The sequence below is a fragment of the Streptopelia decaocto genome, assembly GCF_964273445.1.
Source record: "Streptopelia decaocto genome assembly, chromosome: Z".
Taxonomy (NCBI): Eukaryota; Metazoa; Chordata; class Aves; order Columbiformes; family Columbidae; genus Streptopelia; species Streptopelia decaocto.
In genome coordinates this window covers 7,649,790-7,677,421 of record NC_138657.1, presented here as the reverse complement: position 1 = coordinate 7,677,421, position 27,632 = coordinate 7,649,790, and the positions used below count along the sequence as shown (strand labels likewise).

General features: G+C 43.4%; 1 protein-coding gene across 1 annotated transcript; it reads left to right on the top strand.

Moving 5' to 3' along the window:
* CKMT2 (creatine kinase, mitochondrial 2) lies at nt 1–26,617 on the top strand. The gene is made up of 11 exons (XM_082074884.1): nt 1–110; nt 6,050–6,144; nt 9,033–9,205; nt 10,505–10,703; nt 11,883–11,978; nt 14,266–14,487; nt 16,979–17,064; nt 19,423–19,546; nt 21,926–22,060; nt 22,419–22,544; nt 26,398–26,617. Exons 3-11 carry the CDS (start codon nt 9,054–9,056, stop codon nt 26,515–26,517), a joined length of 1,260 nt encoding a protein of 419 aa, XP_081931010.1. The 5' UTR covers nt 1–110; nt 6,050–6,144; nt 9,033–9,053; the 3' UTR covers nt 26,518–26,617.
* Nucleotides 26,618–27,632: the final 1,015 nt, after the last annotated feature.

Genomic DNA, 27,632 nt, shown 5'->3' with positions numbered 1-27,632 from the left:
ACCTCCTTTTCCCCTCTCAAATTACCTGGGCTCCTGTCAGCGCACCAACTTGTTATTCCCTTTACACTGGGCTCGCTGCAGGCAGCAGGACGTCTACCTTCATCTTCAAGGTCAGTTTAACTCCCTGTATTGCTTTTCTCACCTCAAATGGTAGCGTTTTGAACATGAGGGTTATTAAAAATGAATTCAAAGCACCACAGGATGTGGTGTAATTTGGTTATAATTTATTGATTCGCATAACTACTTGGTGCAGGAAATATGTGTCAGCTCACTGTGCAGCTGACCCTTAAGCAAGAGTTTAAAGGAAAAATAAGTCCCTTTGCAGATGTGTAACAAGTTCAGAGAAAACACCTAATTCAATAAGCTCATGGAGCTGTGGAGATGAGGGTTTTATACTGTAAAATAATGTTGGATTGGTTCAGAAGGACATGCACTCCCAGCACCTTGGCTGGACTTCTATAGGAGAATTTGGGCTTCTGAGTCTCACCAGGTGGGGTCTGATGGGTCAGACTTTCAGCTAATAGAAATCAAAAATCATGCTGTTACTAACCAGTAGTTACTAGGGAGAACCTGTGATCTATGAAGAGTCTTTTCCATATCTTCTGTATTCATCTGAATCTATTCATAGATTCTTAGTTTGGATTTTTTTTCCTCCCAGATTATTAGATTTTTTTAACCATTCACTAACCTTTGGCATTAAAAGGAGAAAGAAATGGAATCTTAATTTATTATTCATAGAGATATTCCATGGTGTGATTAAGGCACAGTTAGACTGATGTCTGCACTGAGATGGTTTCTGCACTCCAGAGATATTTTATTAAACCCAGAAAGGTTCAACTCTTGCTCAGGGTGAGCTATGAAAAACTGAAAACCAGAACAACATTGCTTTATGAGATTTAATGTCTTAATTTATATCTTATCCTCTGAACCTGTAGAGTGATACCTCAAATCAAGAGCAACGTAAACTGTTTTCTGGGCATCTAAAAATGGTGCCTCACTTGTGACATTTATTGCAGATGTCTCTAAGGTGCCAGAAACTTCCGTAGATGGGCACAGAAAACTTTCCACTGGCATCCATAGGCTTTAGCTCACGCTAAGGATGACTCAAAGGAATTACTTCTCAGATATAAAAGACCAGCCTCCTTCTCCCTCCACCACGTGAAAGTTTAGCTCACTGCAGTGATACCGTTAGCTAAACGGCTTAACAGTTTAAGATGTGCGTATACATTATCTGTGATTACAAGCCCATGTGAACTTTAGCTATGACTCTGCCATTCCTCTAAAATGTCGCTCAGGATCACATGGTGTTGCAATTAATACCACCCATGACATGGTTTAAATATTTAATCTAGTTCTATTTCTGGAAATGTCACTGTAACCCTTGTACCTTCCTGCCCTCCTTGGCTAAAAGCACATGTGCTGCCTGGTGTGAAATACAGGATAACCAATACCTGCCGTCAAATACATTAAAGGAGAAACGGAGCTGACAACTTCCTCTTTAAAAAAAGTTCAAGAAAGTAAAGAATTAATAGCAAAAGCATTATTTTTAAAATGCTGAAAGAAGTAATAAATTTTACATGTTCCTTAAAGGGTAAAGAGGCGGTTTGTGCATTTCTGATGATTCTCTTGCCTCTGAAGTCTCCAGAGAGGGAGGCAGCATCTTCACCAGTGTGCAGATCCCAGGATCACTGTGTGTGATGGGACATGGCCAAAGCAGCCCAAGAACACTGGTAGCTGTGAATCAAATGTCCTGGAGACCCTCTGCAGCCTCTGGTTAGAGCAGCAAGGGGAGTTTTGCTGTGTTGCAGTTTTCTTAAGTTGCTGATTTCAAAGAAGAACCTTTTTAGTGTCAGTGAGGAACCTGCAGTAGAAAAGACATGTTTCTTCTGGAGACTACTGTCAACTTTAACAGAGGTTTTAATACAGGTGTATCATGAATAAGAGGGAAAACTGGTTTAAGTCCCTGAAATAGGCATTCTTCACTTTTTTTCATGCTCCACTTTAAATAATACTTGCGGTCCTTTGGACTGTTCCTCAGTCAGCACCAGACTGCAGTAGCAACTTCTGCTAAATCTTGCTGCTGGCTTTTGTCTCCACCTTCTGTAGATGATAGGTGATACACACATGAAAATGCAGTTCTAAAACCAAAATACACTCCTGGCAGGACATTAATGTCCTGAAGACTGGTTACAGGTAGCTGAGCACATCCTAGGGGACAGCAGAGAGTTAAAGGCTGTGACCTCCAAGATCATGACCTTTCAGACAGGTTTTGCTGATCCGCTGGCCATAAGTCATCACGATGCATTGGAATACTGCTTTGGAAAAGTCAATGCCAACTTCCATCTAAATTTGTTTACCTTTTATGGTGCCAATGTGGTGAGAGAACAGGAATGAATAAACCTTGTTTTTGCAGACACTTAACACTACATGCTGTATAGCTTAGTGGCTGTTACTTCAAGTCAGTGTCGTATTTCCTCCCCTCACAATTAACCACAGCAGACATTGATCTGCAAGATGACTTGTAAGGAATTAATCAAAACTCCTCACTGTAGGAGGGAACCTGGTGCATGAGGGACACACAGCAAGTTTTCCTGAGCCAACTGCTCTGTGTTTCTTCTCTCCTGTACAACAGTATCTTCCCCATGTGACAGAACAAGTACAAATGACCTTGGAAATAAAACTTCAAAGGACATGTTGCCAGTGACAAATTCCACTCTCAAAGTTACTGAGCGATGCTCCATGCCCTGCCCTTGGGCCAAAGGCATGAGTAATCCTGGAGGCACACAAAAGACATCTTAAATAGTTATCATGAGGCAAAGCCAGTATCCAAAGTATGAGCAGAATGACGTAATAAGGGGGAAATGGACAAGGCAAGTATTCCAAGCATTTTGTAAAGCTGTTAGATTCAAATACTGTGAGCCATTGAAGTGTCTTGTAGCACACTTGACTAAAAAGAAAAAAAAATAAAACCAAAAACCCTTGCCTGCCACTCTTCTTGTAGAAAATCTACCTGATGCTGGCTATCAGCTGAGACATGTATATCTTACCCTCCACCTTCACCAGTTAAAGGTTACCCAGTTGTGGGCACTGTTGAAGATCACGCCATCTGCAAAGGAAAGGGAGACAGACGTGGTGTAAGTGCTGGGTGACAGCAGAGTAGATCAGACCTGACCATGCTAAAGGAAAATCAGGAGATAAATGACCTGACTTGACTTCATTGCATGAAGCAATGGCACTCACTTGAGAGAGTCCGTGAGCCAAACCCAAGTGATGCCACGTGCAGCAGAAGCAGATTCACCCTCACAGTTACACCACGGCTGGCATCGCAGTGCTCATGAAGTCCGTTTTTTGTATTTCTGCCATTCGCTGAGGCATTTGAGAAGCTCATCCTCTTCTCTCCCTGATACTCCCTGCCCACTCTTCTTTCCATAAGCCTGCAACATCAGTGCTATCCCAATCTCTGGACTTGAGCTGGCACTCCAGTGTATATTTTCAAGTGTTTTATACAAGTGACACCTGTTTGACGTCTCATGTTATGAATCCTAAAAATGTCCTTAAAATCTATAAAATAAAATTATTAAGCTTTCCAAAAAAGCATTGTGTCCAATACCACAGAAGTTAGATCTTGTTTGGACAACTGAAGAAGAGATGTTTGCAAAACTGAAAATGAGGAGGCTTAGAGGCAGCTATTTCTGTCTTATGTGTTACCAAAATAGAGTCCAAGTTCATATGTAGATTGTGGTGTGTTGAAAGAAAGTGAAACTGCTGCAAGGTTGGTGAAGTTCTGAACCAGTTAGCAGAGAAACGATTTTTAAATAGAAAACCACAAATTATAATTTGGAACTGTTTAAGATGGTTTTATCATTTTATCAGTGCATTCAGAATTCCACAACAGAGCATAAATTTCCTCTGTCTATCAGGAAGCATTCCAGTTTAAAGGGAAGGTGGAAGTAATGGTAAAAAAATTGATGGGACTGATAGAGACTTCGGTTAACCAGGTTCCTTCTGTTCCAAACAACCCCATCACATACTCTTACTCTGAAGAGTATCTATGTCCATATCAGATGCAGTTCCCTGGCTTCTCCCTCCTTACTCACGGTTCAGGGGACAGTATGGTCCCCATAAGGAACCAACACTTGGCAGACAATAACCATGGTGTCCACTTCTAGTGAACCACTGGAGTCCCATGGGGCTGATAAGATCTCCAAATGCAAAAGCTATTTAGTAGGGAGATGCTCTGCTGCTTCCATGCTGGGGACCTGGCGCGACCATTACTGGGATGAAAGGACTGTTCTGGTGTCAGGAGGATGTTGAGGAGGAAACAAAATGGAAACAGTTCAAGGTAGAGACAGGGAGTGACTAATAAATTTGAAAATACAATAAAAAGCAGATTGAGAGACATAAAAAAGAGCTGGCTATTAGGCAGCTGCATGTGGAACAAATAATGAGCAGAAATTTCTACAACAAACTGATAAAAGTAGTAACAAAAGCCAGTGATCCAAACTGAAGACAAACAAATACAGGCCAAAAATAAGAGTTGTCTTTTGTTTTTCAACTCAGGTTGATTAACTATTAGAACTCCTTTATCTTTTCCAGACCACTCTCTCTCTAGACAGTTTTGGATGCAGGATGGATGCTTTCCTTCCAGCATGCCTGGTCAGTGCAGGCAGGCACTCAATTCCTTTTCAAGGGTTAAAATTGATAATCACAAAAGTTCTTCCAATCTTGAAAAATTATTCTTTCTCTTTCACAGCTGTGCTACGGTAACACCATAAGCATCTACTAGAAAACTGATTTTCTATCATCATGGGCACAAGGGAAGACCCTTAGGAAACTCCTAAAAAAGAAAAGCATGCAATATCAATTTTTTAGGCTGTGCAGTGTCTAAATTTCCCTGATCAAAGAGAAATCTCCGCAGTGGAGGCCTAAGGATGGTCTGCAGTTAAACCTGAATCACAGCATGGTATCTCTGGTGAAGCGTTCTTAGAAAAATCTTCCGCCTTTAACGACACCTTTGTCTGGAGTGATTACATTTCTCTGAACCCACAGAAGTGGTGATGGTGTGAACTTATTGTTAGTGTAGGTTAACATGTTCTGTGGGGAAAAAAAAAGCTGAATCTGTCAGGTATTTGAGGCCAGATTTGACAAACAGCTTTGATGAGAATTTTTTTTTAATTCAAGACCATTCCATTCAGACTCTCTTCAAATGGATCTTTTTGAAATGTTCAGTTTGAAGCAATACTTTACTTAGAAATCATGCTGCTTTTAGAGAGAAAAAAAAATAAAAACCAAACCAAAATGGTCTTGTTTCCTGTCAGGTATAGTGTCTTTTTCATCATGTACCCTCATTATGAAAAAACTTTGTTTGATGAACTTGTACACCAGGTTTTTGGACAAGTCCATTTGTGCTATTTTGATTGCATTTGGACTACCTGTGCAAGGCACAACATGGGCTCAGTTTGTACTGCAGTACTATATGTATTTATATTCTGAGCTATAGTCCACCCTTGTGGCAAGACGTGTCTATTGAATTAGGAGTTACACTGGTTTGATAAAAAGGATTACAGTCCCTTTCCCACAGCAGTCCAGATGATATTTGTCTTCTCATAAGAAATGGTAACTTTCATGTTCCCCTAGACACTTTGCGTTTGACAGTCACAAATGATGGTCCGACGCTGCAGTCAGAAGCTCCTACCTAAGGAGCAGAAGATCAGACCAGCTGTCATCTCCCAGTTCCTACAGGCAGCAGCCACGGGATGCTATGATTGATGCTTGTCAGGTCACCCTCTCAGCAGAGTCACCTCTTCCGCAGAAGTGACTGGTTCTAAAAACCTGAGTCCCTTACTGGTAAAGACAGAAACTGAACTTCTGCTTACAGATCTGCAAAGTTTGGGGAAGAAGATGTCTGGATAAGCAGTTCTGAGCTTCAACTGTAACAAGAGATGTATAGTTAGACATTTGTTTAAAAAACAAGCAAGCAAACAAACAAATAAACAAAACCCCTGTCTTACTCAGACTTCTCTTTTTTCTTTTTCTTGCTTTTTTTTAGGTAGCCACCACAGGCTGTGGCATCTCCAGTGTTCTGGAGCAGAACTCCTTTCTCTCCAGGGGGCTTTTAAGAGCTGTTAGACAGGCATCTGTCAGGTAAAGTAGAGCCTGCCTCTGGGTAAGAGAAACATTTTTCTGTGATCCAACAAGGCAAGAATGTCCTGGGGGACAAGGCATGCAGCCACAATGGAAGATGACATTGCCAACAAGAAAAATACTTGCCTTATGGGACTTTATTCAAGGAAAAATACTTCATGAGCATGAAATACACTTTTGATCAGGTGTCCAAAAGTCAATCATTGTGTCCCAAGGGTACAGATCTGTTCGATGTATCAAACCCTGAAAGGGTGGGAAAACTGCTGATGCTGCCTGAACGAGGAAGGAGGGGACAGCACTGAGAGGGATTAACGTTTGGTATTGCACATTCAAAGAAAGGCACAGATAAGAGTGGGGAGGTGGTACTCATACTCATTCAGCAGGAGTAAAGGTAGAATTTCCTTGTTTCCCAGATCAGCCGTGGCACAAAACCTTCACCATGTGAGTTACCAAGGAAGTCTCTTTGTCTTTTCAACCTGGTTTCTTTTCTGCCGGGTTCATCTAGTTCTTTTTTCCAGGTGGTTTATTTCTCTATCTGTTCGCAGGCTGTGATTCCTGTTACAGCTCTACACCTCAGTCACACAGTGTAGCTCAGCCCGAAAGCCCAGGGTGCCAACTACCCGCAGCCACCCAGGCTGTGGTTTGCCCACCACGTTCTGCAGAAGGTTTGTTCTGCTCAGCTGCTCTCAGGATCGGGCACTCTCTTACTCAATACCTGTTGCAAGGGCAAGGTGAAGGATACAAGAAGCACTGAATCGGCAGCTAAACAAACTTTAGCTTTTAACAGCCTCAGCGAGCAAAGATTTTCCCCCAAGAAAATCACAGACAGCAGCTTCTAGCATCCTTCACTCTCACAGAGCTCCTGTGATCTTCTCAGGTCCTCCAGAACAAATTAATTCCAGGTCCCCAGCAAAAAGCATGCTGTGCTTGCCTTTCAGTCCCAGACCACTACACCGTGCTGATTCAGACAGTAACTTTCTGGCTGGGACACTGTTTCTATCCATTGTGCACCCTGGATCATCAGAAAAGGCTCGAATGTAGAAAAACACGCAGCCAGTCAATCAATAGCAGCTGTTGCAAAGAATGGGACTTCCCTGCCACATTGCATTGGTACCAGGAATGGAGGTTATGTGGAAGCAGCAAACAACACAATGCAGCCTTGCCAGCAGATAGTGCGACCTGGCTAAATACAATGAGCTATCTAGGGCTGTCGGCTTTACCTGCTGGGCTGTGGTACATTCTGTAGTCAGTAGCTGCACTGCTCTTGTTATTTCTGAAGCATTACAATTATACTGTTGTGCCTCACACTTCTTTCTAAATATATACTGCACATGATTCCTCTGATTTATTCAGAGGCATGGACCAGACATGTCCCTCAAAGTGACACAGGACTGAGAGGCTCACAAAAAATCCAAGCTGGTGGAGATGCTGATGAGTGCCTGAGGTCGTTGAAGTCATAATGTCACTGTCTGCAAGGGGATTTTTGATACGGCTTCTAGTTTTCAGGACAGGATTCTGACTGCCAGCCAATTTCTTGCAGTAAATGTAGCATCTGTGAAACAGAACTATAAATACACAGAGCTGCTGTGAAAATACACGTATTGTTTCTCAGACAGTTAGGTATAACAATAATAGTTCTGTGCAGATTAGTCACAAGCAAATATTTCCAGAGTGTAGGATGGGGATGCTATACTGTGAAAAGGCACAAGAACCAGCTGCTAAATACACAAAAAAAGCAGCACTCCATCATAAACCTCATATTTTACTTTGATTTACAGTCAAACATTCTCCCACTGTATTTTTGGAGGGGAAAATCCTGCTGCAGTCAGGACATTCTGTCCTGCAACTCACCTAAACAAATTCAAGGATGGAGGGAGCCATTCCCAGAGATAAGATAAGGCTACTACAGTGATCTGCCTCCTGTCCCAGCTCGGGGTCAGCACATATTTCATTGTATTCTAGTGCTGTGGAACTGATTCTCGAGGAGTTTGAATAGCTGTTGAAATTTCAATATATTCCTAATAGGGAAAAAAAAAAGCTTCCCTGTGTGCTCTCTCCCCATTTCTGTTTTAGGGAAATTCTTTCAGTTGTTGGCAGGGCGGGTGGGAAAGGAATTTCTGTCAATCAGTCAGCACCTTCCTCTCTATTTAGATAAATGTATATTGCATTTCAAGGATATGGAGGAGACAGAATAACAAAAATCAGGAATAAAACTGTTTAAACAAGTTACAGGATATGAAAAAAATTACTCTCAGATTTCAAAGAATCATAGAATAATTTGGGTTGAAGGGACCTTTAAAGGTCATCTAGTCCACTGAGGATTTTTAGGTCCTTAGAATATCCACCTTCCCCTGATGATGACTTCAAGCCTACTCCAAATTTATTCATAGGGGAAAAGAAAAAAGCACAAAATATTTAACAACTCAAACAAACATGAAAAAGGTACGAGAGTTTCTGTAGGTAATAGCGATGAAAGGAACGACCTGGCCAATGTCACATCCTACCACACGTGACTGTACCTTACTGTACCTTTTTGGCCACTGAAAAGATGCCAAAAAAAGATGCCAAAAAGCGTTGTTGCTACAAAGCAAGCTAAAGAGTTCAATTATGTCCCTAAATCACTGAAACAATTAAAATATTCAGAGTGTTGGGTTTAGAACTGTGTGCTCAATACAGCGCCAAAAAGTCAACTGTTTCCCAAATCTAAGGTACAGGTATAGAAATGATTCATATACATACTAACCATTTTTCTCAACACCCTACAGAAGTGCAAACCAATAACAAAAATAAACGTCTTCTTTTACAGGGCTACCATTAAAAATGAGCGTTTATTTGTCTGGTACTGTATGAGGACTTACAGGTTGACTTTGGGCTGTCTTCTCTTCCAGAATCCGTATCCTCCGAGGGGAATGGCTAGCACCTTCTGCCGTCTCCTGGCTGGCCGTGCAAGCACTGCACTCTTCGCAGCTGCAGGCACAGGGGTGATAACCACCGGGTACCTCCTCAACCAGCAAAATGTGAAGGCTGCTGTCCAGGAAAAAAAGAAACTCTTCCCTCCGAGGTGAGCACTTGGGGTGAGACAGCCAGCTGGACCCAGCGCCACGTTAACGGGGCAAGGGGCAACGTTTACCTCTTTGGAGGGAGAAGATCCCCATCAAAGCTGCGGGGTCCTCACGTGGTCGCACCATCTGTGTGTCTGTCCATGGGCTGTGTGGACTGATGACCTGAAAAACAGCACCCTTTCTTGATAACCCCAGTTTTAGGTAGAAACAGCAATGGATTTCAAGACCACAAAGCCAGGATGTGTGGTAGCATTGACACGCACCCAAAAAAAAACCATTGCCAAATGATGACAAGCCTAAAAAATGTTTCAAATTTTAGACAGAACACTAAATTAGTACTTATGTTATCCCATCAGCTGTCAATCACTTTGCAGGTCAGTCTATTGCACTGGCTCATTCCATGGACTCTACCATTAGGAAATGTGAAAATATTTCCATTATGCAAGTAGTAAAGAAATCTCCCATATTTTATTTTAAATACTTCTGTTACAAACTGGCTGGCTGATGCTCAGAAACTAATTATAGATCTTTTTCTGTGTACATTGACTTTGCTGGCCATACTTACGAAAAACAATATGGATCAGGCTCTAACCAACTTTTTATCTTATTTTTTTAAGTAGTGAATAGTATCCTAGTTAAATTATATTATTTCAGAAATAACAAAGTTGTGCATAAAGTAAATTGTTGCCAGTACAAGGTAGATATGGTCTGACTCAGTTGAAAATACGCCTTGCTAAAGCATAACATCTTCATTTTCCCTGACTTAGTACACCATGCACCCTCTGCAAATAATAATGCCATTAAAGCAAACCTAGACATTGTAGAAGAACAAGCTTCCCTGCTGATGTAGATCAGACAGTCCCACAGATGTCCACAAAGCTGTGAGAGTACCTGGGCTCCGAATCACAAATAACTTCTCCAGCTAAACTTAATTCCCTTCCTACTTGAAAGAAAAATGCTAGAACTCTTTTATTTCGGAACATGAGTGTCTCAGCAGAGATTTAATGGGGCTTGATACGCTTTCAGGACTCACTGGGATTCATTATCCTGATGGCCCTGAGCAGCAGAAAGCTGCAATTGCCTGTCGATGTGGTGGCCCACCGGTCTGCCATGTGGGGCACTTCCAGTTACCTGAATCTTCCTCCTTTCCTAAAACTCAATGCAACATATAAATGGAGAACTAATTATACTTTTAAACCATGCTGTGTACTCTATATCTCGCAATCACATTCATAAACCAGCAAGGATTAGCCTTCAGAGGTGCCACATTAATTTCTTGGGACTTTTCCTCTCTCCAGCGCGGACTATCCGGATCTACGCAAACATAACAACTGTATGGCCGAGTGCCTCACCCCGGCCATTTACTGCCGGCTGAGGGACAAGATGACTCCCAATGGCTACACCCTGGATCAGTGCATCCAAACCGGGGTTGACAATCCTGGCCATCCTTTCATTAAAACTGTGGGCATGGTTGCAGGTGATGAAGAATCCTATGAGGTAAGACATTTCCACAATAACTGTTGTACTTGGTTCAGCCTTCATCGTTCACAAGAGATCCTTAGGTGAAGACAGGTTCCTGGTAGGATATGGGCTCCCAAGATAAATTGTGTCTCAACGAGCATGTAAGTGTGAGGCCATGTGCATAAAGATTGTGGTTTCCCTACTCTTCCCCGTTAGCAAATGCATGAACATCAGATGTTACTACAGGTGCCCTCTCTCTGCAACTGAAATTAATAAAATGTTCCTCCTTGGGACCCGCTGCTAACTGCTTCCAGCAGCTGCCCACCTTCCTATGAGTAAACTTAGTTTATGGTAAAGCTATGCAACCCTGAGACACACAAAATAAAGGTAATGTGGAAACTACATTGTGGAACAGCAGAGGTAGAAGTGAAAAAAACCTGTCTTCTGGGAAGTACCAAACATCACTAAGCCACAGCTTTTGGATGATGATGATGAAAGCTGAAGATAGACAGCATTAGGATGGGCAGGTTTATTTGACTCTAGAATAAGAAAAGAGAAGAAAATCCTTATTTTTTAATTAATCTCTGTAGTTTCCTTCCTTCAGTTTACCATACAATGGTACCTATCACTATACTGTCTCCTAGTAACATCTCAAACACTGGGGTGCAGGGGATGGACTGGGACATCTGGCATTCTGGACTATCAATGCCTGTCATTCGGTTTACTCATTTAGATGTGCCATTGCTTCTCATCCGCATCACGGTGTGGTTGTGGTGGTGTCGACACACTTGAGCCAAGAGGCTCTAACAAGGGATTGAATCCCATAGCAATGAAGACATAGGGTATTCCTGCATGACCCAAGAAGAGGCAAGCTGCTGGGGAATTCTGAGTGTGTGTTCTGGTTGGTAATACATCCTGAAACCTAATCTGGTTGCCACCACATCCAGTACCTGCCTCTGATAGCTAGAGTAAGCTTGTAACTTAAGTATGGTGCAATTGTACCTTCTTTTTCTTGTGAGGATGAGAAACCACTGCAGAGCACTGTCTAGGTCAAAAGCACCCCCTCTTTTCATATTTAGCTCTGTCTGCATTTGCAAAGACTCCTTCACGTCTGTTCCCCAGGAGCCTGTGCCAAGACACTTCTGTGGCTGAAGCTGGTGCATTAAATGTTTCTGTGATGCTACAGAGTCTTTCTAGATTCTCTTGTCTCCATAGGTGTTTGCTGAAATTTTTGACCCTGTCATTAAAGTGAGACATAATGGCTATGATCCACGGACCATGAAGCACCACACGGATCTGGACGCATCCAAGGTAGGATTGAAATAAAGGGATTAAGAAATGAAGGTTCAGGGTTGCTTCTTACAGTGATGACATGGCATGTAATAGCACTTCTCTTTTTCCTGATCCAACTCCAAAGGCAGTAATTTTAGGGACCAATTAAGCAATCTGAACATCCATAAATCCATGGGTCCAGATGGGATGCACCTGCGGGTGCTGAGGGAGCTGGCTGAGGTCATTGCTGGGCCACTCTCCATTATCTCTGCTAAGTCTTGGGAAACAGGAGAGGTGCCTGAGGACTGGAGGAAAGCAAATGTCACTCCAGTCTTCAAAAAGGGCAAGAAGGAGGACCCGGGTAACTATAGACCGGTCAGCCTCACCTCCATCCCTGGGAAAGTAATGGAACGGCTTGTCCTTGGTGCCATCTCAAGGCATATAGAGGATAAGAGGGTCATTAGCAGCAGTCAGCATGGCTTCACCAAGGGGAAGTCATGCTTGACCAACCTCATTGACTTTTATGAGGACATAACGAGGTGGATAGATGATGGCAAAACAGTGGATGTGGTCTACCTTGATTTCAGTAAATCATTTGACACAGTCTCCCACAGCATCCTTGCTGCTAAACTGAGGAAGTGTGGACTGGATGATTGGGTAGTGAGGTGGACTGTGAACTGACCAAAGGAAAGAAGGCAGAGAGTCGTGGTCAATGGGGTGGAGTCCAGTTGGAGGCCTGTGTCTAGTGCAGTGCCTCAAGGGTTGGTACTGGGACCAGTGCTATGTAATATATTCATCAACAACTTGGATAAGGGAATGGAGTGTACTATCAGCAACTTTGCTGATGACACCAAGGAGGAGTGGCTGACCCGCCAGAAGGCTGTGCTGCAATCCAGAGACCTGGACAGGCTGGAGAGTTGGGCAGGGAAAAATTTAATGGAATATAACAAGGGAAAGTGGAGAGTCTTGCATCTGGGCAGGAACAACCCCAGGTTCCAGAATAGGTTGGGGAATGACCTGTTGTAGAGCAGTGTAGGGGAAAGGGACCTGGGGGTCCTGGTGAACAGCAGGATGACCATGAGCCAGCACTGGGCCCTTGTGGCCAGGAAGGCCAGTGGTACCTGGGGTGGATTAGAAGGGGGTGGTCAGTAGGTCAGAGAGGTTCTCCTGCCCCTCTACTCTGCCCTGGTGAGACCACACCTGGAATATTTCGGCCCCTCAGTTCCAGCAGGACAGGGAACTGCTGCAGAGAGTCCAGCACAGCCACGAAGATGCTCAAAGGAGTGGAGCATCTCCCGTGTGAGGAAAGGCTGAGGAAGCTGGGGCTCTGGAGCTTGGAGGAGACTGAGGGGTGACCTCATTAATGGTTATAAATATGTAAAGGGTGAGTGTTATGAGGATGGAGCCAGGCTCTTCTCGGTGACAGCTAATGATAGGACAAGGGGCAATGGGTACAAACTGGAACACAAGATGTTTCACTATAATATGAGAAGAAACTTCTTCTCAGTGAGGGTGACAGACACTGGAACAGGCTGCCCAGGGACGTTGTGGAGTGTCCTACTCTGGAGACATTCAAACCTGCCTGGACACCTTCCTGTGTAACCTCATCTGGGTGTTCCTGCTCCAGCAGGGGGACTGGACTGGACAACCTTTCGAGGTTCCTCCCAATCCCTATCATTCTGTGATTCTGTAAATTTTAGGGTTAAGGGAAGTGGGATGCCACTCCTGGCTCTAACAGCAAGATGGCTGCATCCCTACCTGGTTCCTCACAGAGGCATCAGTCTCATCTGTATGAGGCATTTGGGCCACAGTCTCACTTGGCACTGTGGGTCTGTTCATGAGCTTACAGATAACCCTGTGTCCAAGGGCTGGAATGAAAGCAGGTGTTGACTCCATTGTGCCCACATACACGTGATCAGACTTTACCTGCTGCTTAATATTTCCTTCATAGTTCAACTGCTCTCTGGTATAGCATCTTCTTGGGATTTTCTCTTTCAGACAATCTTGTGTACTTGGCCCCTGGCCTCTGCCTATATCTGTATTTCCAAAAGCAACACAGATTCCTTTATATTTTGAGACCATTAGGGACTGGCTGGTTACTCTGCCACATTCACTCAGCCAAAGAAACTTCTTGTTCCCAAAAAAAACCACTTCATGGTGCCTGAAACTCCAAGGGCCTCCAGAGAACTTGTGTTATTGTGGACAGGTCATCATGCCTGGGCAGAAATATGTCCCTCTTTTTGTATGATGGGATTTGCTGGGTTTTTGTAATGGTGGATTACAACACAAGGAACTGTGTGTGAACCGATGAAATGTTCTTCCCCAGATCACTCATGGTCAATTTGATGAGCGCTATGTCCTCTCATCGCGGGTGCGAACCGGCCGCAGCATCCGTGGCCTCAGCCTCCCCCCTGCCTGCACCAGGGCCGAGCGGAGGGAGGTGGAGAACGTGGTGGTCACCGCGCTGGCCGGGCTGAAGGGAGAGCTCTCTGGCAAGTACTACAGCTTGACCAATATGTCCGAGAGGGATCAGCAGCAGCTTATCGATGTAAGTATAGCTCCAGTGCTGGCACCACTTTCATTTACTCTCGTTTTATCTTGACCTTTCTTCGGGGTACCTGCTTTCCTGTGTAGCTAAGGAGGATAATCAGAGCATTAACCCAATGTTTAATGGTCTGTTGATATTTTTAATATAATACAAATCATCCAGGGTCTACATTTTGGATAATAGTACACACTGTGCAGGTGCAAAAAATGGAGTTATATTCCAGGTAGCAAGATCTGTTTAAAATCAAATACACATGGCAGCTGTCAACTCTTTGAACAAATAATGAAGTAAATTCAGGACGTTTTATTGGTCATTTCCTTAAGCAAAGATTGATATTTTCTATATTAATAACCATTCTAACTAAAAAGATTGCATTGGGATAACCATCATGTATTATCTGTTTTCTGGACTGCTGGGGTGGGAGGCTTTGGCTGTGATTTCTTTATGTCAAAACTACACTAATTCTAATCTCCCCAAAATGGCTGTAGCCAACTGCACCCAGGTGACCTTTTCCCAGTCCTGTAACTGTGTTTAAGGACTTGAAGGATCAGGCCCATAACAAGAGTTTTCATTGTCACACAGATGGAAACACAAGGATTTTCATCATGGATTTTGTCACAGCATGTGACATGTCAAACAAACCTCGAATGTGCATTTTAAGTATCCAAAGGAATGGCTGTACCCTGTTAGCTATATTCATGGCACATTAATCCATAACATCAACCAAAAGGGAGCTGATGAAGTAACATAACTATTTATAACCCTGGAACTAGGTGTCACAGTCTGGATTAACCAGGAGTTAAGAATTTATGTAAGGTCAGTAACTTTTTAAATTGAATGTCCTTGGTAATATGTTTATTGACAAGATGTTGATGGCCTATTGCAGGTTTTATTTCATTGCCTTTTTCACCAGGAGAGAGCTCCTCAGAAAACAGTGGTCGAAATAGGAGCATGGAGAACATAAGTCCTTCATGGTTTAGGGCTGAATCCCTTGGGAAGTGGTATAGGCTTCACTCATTCAGCATTTAACCTTGTTTTATTTGTTTTTATGGTCATGCAAATCTACAGAAATCAGGGCACTGAATGTTGTAACCTCAGATTCCATCTTTAACTCATACTATCATGCACCTCCTCCAGTGCTTCAGGACCCTGAAAATCTATGTTATCAAGCCTCCTGTCAGCCTTTAATAAGCACCATCTGATCTCTGTAAGATCAAATTATTTCTACCTGAATGCCGTTCAGCACAGAAAGCATTTGGTACTTTGCAGATTTGGCCTTATGCACGTAAGGGAAACTAATAATCCTCAGCGCTTTTCTTGCAAAAAGAGGAATTTTTCTTTCAAGAGGAAGAAAGAAGATGCCGAGGAAGGAAATGTTTTGTCCCTGTGATAAGCATAGAACTCTATAGCTTTCCTTTCTGTATGGCTGGGGTTCTGGCTGCATCATGTTCATCACAGGGTATTCAAAGATGAAAACTTAAAAGTCTCCTCTAGGGCGAAAAAGAAGCAAAGCATATAAACCTGTCAACCATGTCATATTTATTCTGAATAGCTTGCCTCACTATTCTTAATTAAACTCTAGATTTAAAACAAACAAAAAACAAACAAACAAATCAACAAACCAAACCAACCAAACAAACAAACCCCACAAACCACAAAACCAAACCAGGAAACCAACCAATCAACCAAAAACCTCAAAACAACAAAAAACAACCAACCCCCAACAACCACCCTCCCCACACACACACAACATTTGATACGGCACTGTTTGAGGAATTCAGAACTAACGTTTTCGGCACACACGTGAAAATCAAATACTGATTTGCTTTGGGGGGGAAAAAAAAAAGAAAAAGCTCAGTTTAAAAAAAAAAGTCTAAATCATCTGGAACGTGGCAAGTCAGGGGCACAGCAAGTGCTACATTTATTAAATCAGAAACAGCATCTCTGTTAAGGAACAGAACAAGTCTGTGATTCAGAAAGGTCAAGATTAGCACTAATTTAATTCCTACCTTGACTTCATGCTCAGAATAAATTGCTAAATACTGGAGAAATAGCTTTTCAGAATTAGCGTTTTTAATTTTTTTCCGTCTTTAAGAACTCGCTGCCTTCTCATACCCTGACACACGTCTGTGTGCAGAAAACACCTCTGGTCCTAGCAGTCAGGTCCCTCCAGAGAACCCTTTGGTGTGTGTTTGCGGTATTAGGTCAGCACCTCACACTCCTTCCCATATTTGAAAAATATTTCCGGCAAAACGTAGTTATATTATCAATGTCAGTGAGAGTCTGCAAGATTCAAGAAGATCACCTGGGTAAAATGCTTTTATTTTTCAGAAGAAGGAACCAGATACACAGGCTGTGCTGTGATTTACTTGTATGTTGATCGCCTTCACACAAAATGTGTTAGGTAGCGTTATACTGCTTCCTTGAATAAAACCTGAATTTTGTTTTGTTTTCTCTTTCTCTCTCTCTTCGGCCCCATTTCGGTGTCCAGGATCACTTTCTCTTTGACAAGCCAGTGTCCCCCTTGCTAACGTGTGCTGGGATGGCACGTGACTGGCCAGATGCCAGAGGAATCTGGTATGTTGTTTGACATGTAGAAGTCTGTGTCATGTTTTAAAGACTGCATTACAAATCTCCTTGCTTGCCCTAACCCTGCAGACACTCTATGCTCATACTCACAGCATGTTCAGCTTGATTTAAAAAAAACAACCCAAACAAAATTCGGTAACGAACAACAGGATGGGTAACACATTTATACTCAAGAAACCATCACTAACATCATCCACACAACACAGTATCATGGGCATGGCTCTTTCTTTGGGGTTTTATCTCAATTTTCTCTCTCTCTAGATAAAAATTTGTTTTGGGAAAGAGCCCCTGAGTCACCATGTGGTTGGCAAATCTGCGGTGACAAAAGCAGCTCCAACACCAGTCTGCAGCCATGCTGTCAGCTGGGAACCACCGGCCACCCCCTGCGTGACGCCACACTGCAAACTCCTGTCCCCCTCCTCACTGTCAAGAGACACAGTGTTATTTTAATTCCCAGAGCTGAAAGTAACCCTTTCCTTCCAAATGAACTGAGCAAAAAGGAGATACAGAGGTTGAATTTCTTATTTTCTTCTAGGTCTGTTTCTGCTTTCGTAACACACTTGACATATTTTGTGCCCTGAAACAATATTTTCCAGGGAGAGAAGGAGATAATAGCTGCAAGATCAGTGCACACACCTGCTAGCAGAGGATGGGGCAGCTGTGCAGTGCATAGCATCTGCATCCATCCCCGTACACTTCTAGGCATTACCAGATGCTTAAATTCTGAAAAATTAGGCTAAAAAGGATTCTGAAGAACCACCTAGCCTATCTCCTTGCCCTAGACAGGTTCAGAACTTTCAGAAAGAATGGGAATTTATGTGGAAAAAAAAGCCCTAACTGTCCTCCAAGCAGTGTATGACGGTACTGGCCCATGTTCAGAAGCAGAGCCAGTGTTACTGCAATGAGCTAAACGTGAGTTCTGCTGGAGAGCAGGCGCTGTGAAACCCGATCAGATGTGAAACCTGATGACCTGTGGGAAATCTGTGAGGATTTCTTTATTTGAACAAGCTACAGATTAATTTCCCAGTCCCTGTTTAAATCTGAGGAGGATGAAAAGGAAAAATCTGAGACATCCCACACTCTCCACATACAAACAGAAGTACCAACAATATAAATACTATCCAGGGACCTCCTGAGTCAAACAGATCTGTATTTAGCTTGTTTTACATGTGAAATATCAGGCAGAATGGAAAAATTAGTATGATTGGAAAGTATTCCAGTATGCCACGTTTGTAAAACCTGCCTTGTCTTACAATAAATTGTTGTCAAAGGGCACATGTTCTGGAAGTTGTTTTGCTTATAGAGATTGTGATCCTGTCCATTTTATGGCCTGCCGGACTACTCCCACTGCCCTCACTGGTGGTGACACCAGGGTCACACTCCCCTGAACATTTGTGCATGACCAAAGATGAGGTAACTGCACCTCAGGTGACCGTAATGTCAGGGCAACTGCTCAGTGTTGCACCAGCAAACTTCAAGTACAAAAAAAAAGGCAGTCACAGTAGAAGAACAGCTGAAAGTCAGGCTCTCAGTGAACTTTAACTTCCAAAATTCATGCCTTCCAAACCTGGTGATATTCCACTCTTTGTACAAATGAGTCTGATCTCATCAATCACCTTCTGCATGCTGTAGAAATGCTGCAGGCAGAAGATGGAGAAAGTAGAGGAGAAGCCAGGAAAAGTGACCTCAGGTTTGACCCAGCACTTAACAAACCTAGCCACAACTGGCCTGTTTGAAGCACGAGTGAGTATCTTCAGGCGTTTTTATCTTCTCTGACAAGCCAGCATCACTAATGCGCTGCCCAGAAGCAACGTGCAGCTGCTGTCCTCGGACTCGTCACTTGACTGATGTGGCAACCCAGCACTACCAGGCAATACAGAAGGCACTGGGATTTGATTAAGGGAGAATACAATTAAGTATGGACATATTGCTTGGCCCCCAGCAGCACAAAAATGCTAGGTTTTTTTCCTAGCTGCAGGGTATTCTAAGAACAATAAAACTCGCTGGTGACACAGGATGCAGAGCTTGGCTTCTCCCTTTGCTGCACCTCCCAGCTGTGCTCATGCTAGAGAACAACACGTCCTTCCTCACTCAGCACCGCGGCAGTGTGATGTGATGAGAAAAACTGCTCTTCTTGCTGTGCCTGAGAAGCCCACATAATGCCATTGGCACGGGGGATCCAATTGTGAAACCATCTCGAATCCCTGACTCTGCAGAACAATGTTATTTTGCTGCACTTAACCTCTCCACAGTCCTGAAAGACTGCGATAAAACCAAGGATACTGATAATTATTTTTCAGGGCTTGTCTTTTTAAACATACTTCTATTTTTTTCCCCCTCAACCAGGCATAACAATGACAAGACGTTTCTCGTCTGGATTAATGAAGAGGACCACACCAGGGTGATCTCCATGGAGAAGGGTGGCAACATGAAACGAGTGTTTGAAAGATTTTGCCGTGGTTTAAAAGAGGTAGAATCTCAATGAATTTACTCTTCCTGCTTGTTATGGTTGGGCTGTTGTCAGCATTGCTTACCGTGGTTCATACAGAACTAACATCTCCAGGAGCAACAAAATGAAGTAGCACCAGTCCACATAGCAAGCCACACTAATGCAGTTAAAGAAGGAAACATGGGCAAATTGCTAGCTGAGTTGTAGGGATAAAGAAATAAAGTGTCTCCATACCTTTTGTATTAAAATCTCAGCATAAGGTGGCTGAATAAATATGCCCTTTTGCCACTTTGTCCCTGCCGGCTGTGGGAATTCATAAATCAAGCATTTTATTTGGATTGCTTCTTTTGCTTGAACCAGGAGTTTATTTGGCCCAGCCTCTTGGTTCTCATCCCTGGTGCTGGGAGCAGAGTGGATGCTGCTGAGCTTGTGCACAGGATTCAGGGCTTAGGACCCCTGGGCTCATTTTGGGGAGATATGAGGTTTTGCGATTAAAATACTAAAAACTGATAGCCAGGGTTCCTGGTCTAGCTATTCATAGAGACAAATAATCATGAGATGGTGTGTGGGTTAAAAGAGCTTTGTCTAGACAATCCAGGTATGGTTACAAGTTGGCTCTGGCCCAGCGCACTGCTGCATAAAGCTGTGGCACAGAAAAAGTTGCTTTATTAGAGAAAGAGGATTTTAGTGTCTCCCACGATCAACATAGCTAGGTGCAATGGGACAGGTGACATGACCAAACAGTACTCACCAATACTCTTGTCCACATCATTCCTGGTTGGATCACCACAACACATGGCATCCTGGAAGTTAAACTGTGTCAGATTGAAACTGACTTGAAATTGTCATCAAAACTGTCAGAATTTCAAGTTGCATGAAGCAATTATTTCTCCCTATTGGGGTCCTTGGCATGCTCACTTCACCTCAACTGTGAAGGAACAGCATTTTTCTCCATCACACTGCATTTCTTCCTGGGTATGGAAATGCATATTGGGCCAGCCTTGGACCACTCACTTCATTCTTCTTACCTTGGCAAAACAGCTTTTCTGGCTTTCTAGAGACGTCTGTGTCTCGGGAACAGCCCAGCAAGTGCAGAGCTGATACAGCTGTGCACCACTGCTGTATCACTTCACAGCCCCCCAGCCAAAAAAAAGCAAGGCCAAGCAGGGACAGCGGGGAACTACGATCTCACGATTGTAGAAGCAAAGCAAGTTCAGAGCATGGGAAAGTTTGAGTACATAGTGGGTTTGGGAACAGAGGAACACAAAAGCACCTAATGTATGCTTCTTTGGCATTGGGGTGGTTAACAGGAACCTGCTAGGTTCCCAAGGTATACCCATGAGACAATGTACTGGTGGTGGCCCAGGTGACATGGTTTGTGGATGCTGCTCCCAGCTTTGCCTCTGCTACTGTGCTTAGCTCACGTTCAACAGAGGTGGACCTATGGACCTGGCCATGGGAAGTGATCAGACAGCTTCGGGAACTGCAATGACAGCAAGTGCCCAAGGCAGGGGATCAGGTGTAGTTTTCCACCACCAATTCTGCTGTCCTCTCACAATACAGAAATTAAGTTAAGAGAGTCCTTTATTCTGTATCCTTCTGCAGAATGGAATTATTCACTTATAGCTGCAGAGGGCTTGTGAGCATGAGCTGGTTTATGTATCTGATTCTCCTCTGGAGGAGAAGTGAACTGAAATCGTATTTGGATTGCAGAAGTCCAAGAAGTGTAGATGAGTGAACAGAGTTCCAGCCTATTCAAAAGTCAATAGACCCTTGTGATTTTTATGGGGATGGTTATTTCACTCTCCTTTCTAATACGGTCAGATATCCACTAATTAAAAGTATTATATACAAGCTATGTTGTCTCTTTATAATGGAAGTGTGGTTGTTAATATTGGGTATTAAGAAGTGTCCTTTTCTGAGAGCCATAGCATTACCTTGAAAATTACACAAAACTCAGCTTCATCTCCTTTTTTTTTGCTTTGTAGTGTTTGAGACTTGGGCTTGTGTGTGGCAACCTTGCTCCAAAAATACCAAGGTTGGAAACACATTGTAAAGCCGTAATTCTTATGTGAAAATATGGCTTCATGGCCTAAGGCTATGACGGGGAGTTTTGTGATTACATGACAAAGAGTTTGCAAGCTAGTGATCATGAGAAAATGATAAAGAAATCCTTGTAATATGCAATGGAGATCTTAGTGTCTGATGAATGCAAACATTTGCATCAGATCCAAACCAGGCTGTACTGGGGTGTATATTTATGCAACTCTACTGGTGATAGTGAAGCTCATGATCAACACAGATACCTGGTGAAAAGAATCTCAGTTATAAGCATACATCTTAAAATAATATATTTGTATGCTGCCCTTCTCTCTTTGCCTTTTTTTTTTCCCATCATAGGTGGAAAGATTGATTAAAGAACGGGGCTGGGAGTTCATGTGGAATGAGCGTCTTGGGTATGTTCTGACCTGTCCTTCCAACTTGGGAACTGGTTTGCGCGCTGGAGTCCACGTCAAGCTGCCCAAGCTTAGCAAGGTATGTAAGTCATTTAAAAAGCCAGTGAGAAAGAGCTGCTCTTCTGATTTATGAAGGAACAAATGGAAAATGACAGCTTACAGTGACTGCACATTAGCATGATGTGTAACAAGGTCCCAGGGATAACGCAGAACTAACTGAGCACACTTTTATTCTGCAAATTATTATATTTGTTATTGAAATTAATCTACTCAGCAGACAGCCACCAAGACAGGCTGTAATCCAAGGACTGAGAAAACTATCTGTCTCTGCCATGTCTTTCTGGAGATGTTATTAAGTTATGGATAACACTATTGCAACGATTCAGCGCAATCCGCAGGCTAAAGGGCAATAAGCTCAAACCTATTTCTTGTGATAGGATCCCAGGTTTCCAAAAATCCTGGAGAACCTGCGTCTGCAAAAGCGTGGCACTGGTGGAGTGGATACGGCAGCTGTAGCAGATGTGTATGACATTTCCAACCTGGACCGTATGGGTCGCTCAGAGGTAACCTGTTCATTTTTTTTTTCTTTGCTTTTTAGCTCAGATCTGTACTGATATGAGTCCGTTTCCCTCTGGTTGGGTTCGCTCCACTGAACTCAGTGGAACTATTGCAGTTTTTACTCCCGATGAATCCGGTTCAATGGAAATGTTTACTCAAAGAAAAATTACTAATGTGCATCAAGTGTTTGACAAATATTCCTGTTATAGTAATGAAAAAAACAACCATGTGCAAGGTCCACAGCTGTCACTTGCTTGCACCATGACCTCTGTTGAGAGCATGCAGGTGCTGGCAAGGTTTGGTTTTGGTAACAGACATCCCTCAGGATGATGTTTCTCAGCATCACAGCACAAACTCTCAGACCTTCATGCTGGAGTGCCCAGCTCTGAGATCAATGCCCAGCAGTCTCTGCAGTGCTGGACATGAGACATGTTTATGAGCTGTACAGTGGGCACTGAGCTATCTTCTACACACTGGGCAACATCTGCTGTGCCTGCTGCAAAATGTTGGGGAAAGAAGCAGGGAACGAGTCCTCATCCACATGGGGAATCAGGCACTGAAAGCCAAACTGTCTAAGGCATTTTGTTCCTTTCAGTATTCTGTCACACACCTTTTGCACAGTTAGAAAGCAGGTTAAGGCCAGGCCTTGCACTCCAAAATAACTGAGGAGGAGGAGTTGCTGCCATCTTCACATGTGCTGAGTGGCAACAAGCAGAGGACATGGGAGAGCTGTTTTTAAATCAGGGCAAAGATTCAATAATCAGCTCTGAGCCCTCCCCATTGGGCTGTAGGCTACAGCAAGATGGGTCCATCTCAGACATTTGTTTTGAAACTATCTCATTCTGAATGTGTGTTTGTTGTGCCAGAGAGTAGAAATGACCCTACAGCCTGGTGGTAGCGCTGCTCTGCTGGGAAACTCCAGTCCCAGACTTCATTCCAGTTTCACATTTAAGTGTTTTACAAAGCAGAACAGCTCCTAAGAGCAAGCCTGCTGGAGGACGGGGGAGAAACAGCTGTTGTCAGAGCTGCAGCCTCCTCCCACAAGCTCTGCCAGAGCCAAACCCTTATTCCAGGCCACAGGCTGTAAGTCCTGTGGCACCACTACAGCCTCCCTTTCCTCACCAAGACCAAGGCTGTGTTCACCCTGGGCCACATCAAGAGCAATGAAGATAAAAAATTACCTCGCAAGACCCTGTAAGTCCAGTGATTTGAGTACTCCCCTGGTAGATCAGAAACAAAGGTTCAAACGTTCTGTCAAACATGTTTTCCACCCGCTAGGCATGTGCTGCAACCTCTCAGCTACAGTCAACTGGGTGGGCCATGGTGGGGCCAGTGTCTCCTGAAGACACTTTTTCTCCATTAGCAGTGCAATACACTGTTTGGGTTCGGATGCCAACCTGCTTGTACATGTCAGGATTTGAAGGGCTGTCTGCTTCCCTAGCAGCAAAATTTTAATTACCTTGGGGGCTTTGCCGCAAGTTAAAAGTCAACAGCAAGGATAAGCACACTGTGAAAGTGTGTTTATCCAGAACAGTGCAGCACCAAGAGGCTCTGGCAGCTTAGATATGGATGCAGTTTGGTCCCAGTGTTGCAGTCCTACACCTGAGTTCAGCCTGATCCTTGGTAGGTTTTCGTAACACAAATATAACCCTGGGAAAATGCAACTGGGTTACAACTAGATTCAAACTGGTCCCAGACAGACAGCTTCCCTTCCTCGCTCACCCTGGGTGTCCTGCCTCTGGGACAGAGCCACGTCAGATCTTCGGTGCGTTCTTATCCAGACTTGACCTTGAATGTCTTCACAGCCAAGGGGCATTTGGACAGGTGTTTGGAAATTTTAAAATTTTGGAGTTTGATGCAGGAAGCTATGTTCCTTTTGATCTAGACCTAAAGAAATGGAAGTGAAAAGCTATTAAGCTGTATTATTTGCAAAAGCAGTATATGACAAAGACATTTATTAATACCTGAAACATCATCATGTGTGCTTTATACTAAAATAACACTAATAATACAAAAGGATTACATGGAATGATTTACTATATGAATTCTACTGACAGATGACCTAAACCTACAAATTTTTGCTTATATGAACACTTCCACTGAAGTCAGTGATTCCTCATACAGCAAGGATTCAAAAGTTTAAGCCAACAGATAAGATGCAATCCCTACCTTTCAGATTTTGAAATCTGAATAAGACAAGACAAACTCAAGGGGTTAGAAATGTTTTATTATAAGACATATTTTTTTCAGTATATAATAAAATAAATTCCATTATGTGGTAAATGTGTTTGCACAACTGAATTATGTTCCCAATTGTCCAAGATAAAATTGCTTGTATTTTTGCTTTGTTTCTGTTACTGGTCAATGCAAACTTAATATGAAATTCCTTTTCTCCTGGAGGCTGCAAATTCAGACCTCTGATTTCCCAACACAGCTGGTCTGTGTAAGACAATAAAATAAACTGCTAAGCCACTGAAATGCTTTATAGTAAAAACAAATCCATCGAAAATCAGCAAGCGTTATAATAAAGAGACAATGGGATTTAGTCTTTGAATTCGGTTTTAACAAACCAGTCATTAAATGTTGCTAATGAACTGTTTCCTGAAGATTAAGAAAAATCAGTGCTGTAGCTTGCTGGCTAGCAACACCACAGGGCCTGTGGTCCTCGCATGTCACTGCCTGTGGAGAAAGTCTGCTGGGAACAAGGCACCTTGTATTGTTCAGTAATTTTAGAAAAGGTTACAAAGACATTACTAACCCCTGCCACATAAAACTACAAATCTTGGTGCTGCTCTGGGCCTGGAGCTAATCCCTCCCCTGCCAATGTAAACCAAGAGCAGAAAACAAAGGAATGATTGATGATGTAGAGCCAGCATGAGTTTAGGATGGGAGTCTCTGCTTCAGAGATGTGGGTCCTGGGCTTGGCAAAACTGCCTCAGCAAAGCCAGCATGCCTGGCAGCATAAGTAGGACATGTTTCCCCACAGCTGGCAAATAATTGCAGCAGGTTCATGGTCATCTGCAGGGGAACATACGGCCCTGAGCCATCCCTGAGAAGAAGTACAAGACTGGTTTGACGAGCTTTCTCAGGCAGTCTAAAGGATGTGGCTGAACAGGTAGTCCTGCACCCTTCCAGTCCCAGCCCTGTGAAGGACTCCAACCCCGTGCCTCCAGCAGCATTCCGAGCTGCTGTGAATTTGGGGCAAGGAACCCCTGCCTTCCTCTCCTTGCATCACCATCCCAGTTAGTTTCCATCTGGCTCTGTGCTCGTATAAATGCTCCTCCAAGTGGTGGCACAGGCTTGGGAGCTCGAAAGACAGAGTAAGAGCATTTACTGCTTAAGCGAGAACTCCCCAGTGATGCTGAGCACTCACAGCACTGTGGTTTTGTTTCTTCATCCTCCTACATGAGTGTGGGGAACCCTACAGAAAGGCACCACGAGATGTGCCAGGTATTACTTCTCAGCAAACATCTGGGGAGGATCCTGCACCCTCATGCTGGTCACATTTGGAGTAGGTCTCCCAACTCATGCTTAAACATTTTATTTAAGCACTTCCTTTTGTTTGGTTTCTTCCTACAGAATATGAGAAGGAGTAGAACTTGGTGGAAATAACGTTAGGGGCCTATTTGAAAATTTATGTTGTTCGCGGATCAAACTCCAGGCAAACACAAGAAGGGAATTACTATGGGTTTTCACTGGACCAGCACGACCACACACTCCCCAGAGGTGTGTGACCTCTGTGCTGTGACCCTCCTTACTTACAGCTTTAACTGCTGTCATTTCAGTACAAGCAAATTTTCCCTTCATCTAGCACTAGTCAAAGCTTCTATTACCACTATTTTCTTTTTCTTGTTGTAGGTAGAGCTAGTCCAGATCGTCATTGATGGTGTCAATTACCTCGTTGACTGTGAGAAGAAACTGGAAAGAGGCCAAGACATCAAAGTGCCACCACCATTGCCTCAGTTTGGGAGGAAGTGATCTTGCTACTGATGGTAGCAACTAATGGGGATAAAGGCTGCCGTTCTGACAGAAAGGCACCTCTGTATAAATAACTTGTGTAATAAAACACTACCTGATACCTAATGTCTCCTTAGATGACTGGCTGCAATGGCAGAAGCTAGTCCTCATGCAGCTTTACCAGGATGCACCCAACACAACCACCTCGGTATGCTCTTTTGCAGGGAACACTTCCCTTTCTTTCTTGCTGGGTGATAAGAAAAGTAATACCTCAGTAACACAAAAAGCACAAATCTATAATTCTAGCCAGCATGTGCACTTATGGCCATACTTTGGAAGTCTCCTACAAGCATCTGATTTTCATCCGCAGAAGCATTTCTCTCCAGTGACTGTTCCAGCAGCCAAAATCTGCCAGTCTGAGGGCAGGTGCTGTGAAGTGCTCATTACTTCAGCCACTGCTTCTCTCCGGGACTGGTTTGCACACAAAGTTCTTCACCATGTTATCCCAAACCCTCAGACTTTTTAACTCCTGGAAAATTCACCAGGTACTTAGCTGTTTTCTTTGGGCATCATTTCTAGCCTATGGCCTTGGACTGCAGCAAGCTGGCCCCAAAATCCATAGGCAAATCTGTTTGCTGATATTCTGCATCCATGAAAAACCTACAGAGCATGGCCTGTCCCAGTCTTGTCCTGCAGCTTTCAGGTTCCTGGTAATGGGGACCAGGCTCCAGCTATCTCATCAAAGTGCCTTCAGCCACATTACCACCCTAAGGTCTTCGCTGTGCTCACCACTATTCTATGTGGTGAGCAGCTTGGTGGAAAGAAAAGATAGATGCTAACAGCCCCATTGCTGGTTTGTCGCATACTAGAAACATATTCAGTTTTTCATGGTAACAACATTCAAAACACTAGTTCTCAGGAAAAAAAAAAAAAGCCAAAACATATTCTGATGAATGTGCTGCCTCTGATACTGTTAGGCAGAGAGTAGTTTCAGCAGAAAATGTTTCGGGTTTGTGTGGACAGGGAAAGGACACTGCAGAGGTGCCCACTGCTACTGTAGGTCTGGGCATGTCGAGGACATGCAGTAGTTTCCACACTGGCACTCTGGAGCCCATTGCAGCACCCTGAGCAATGCT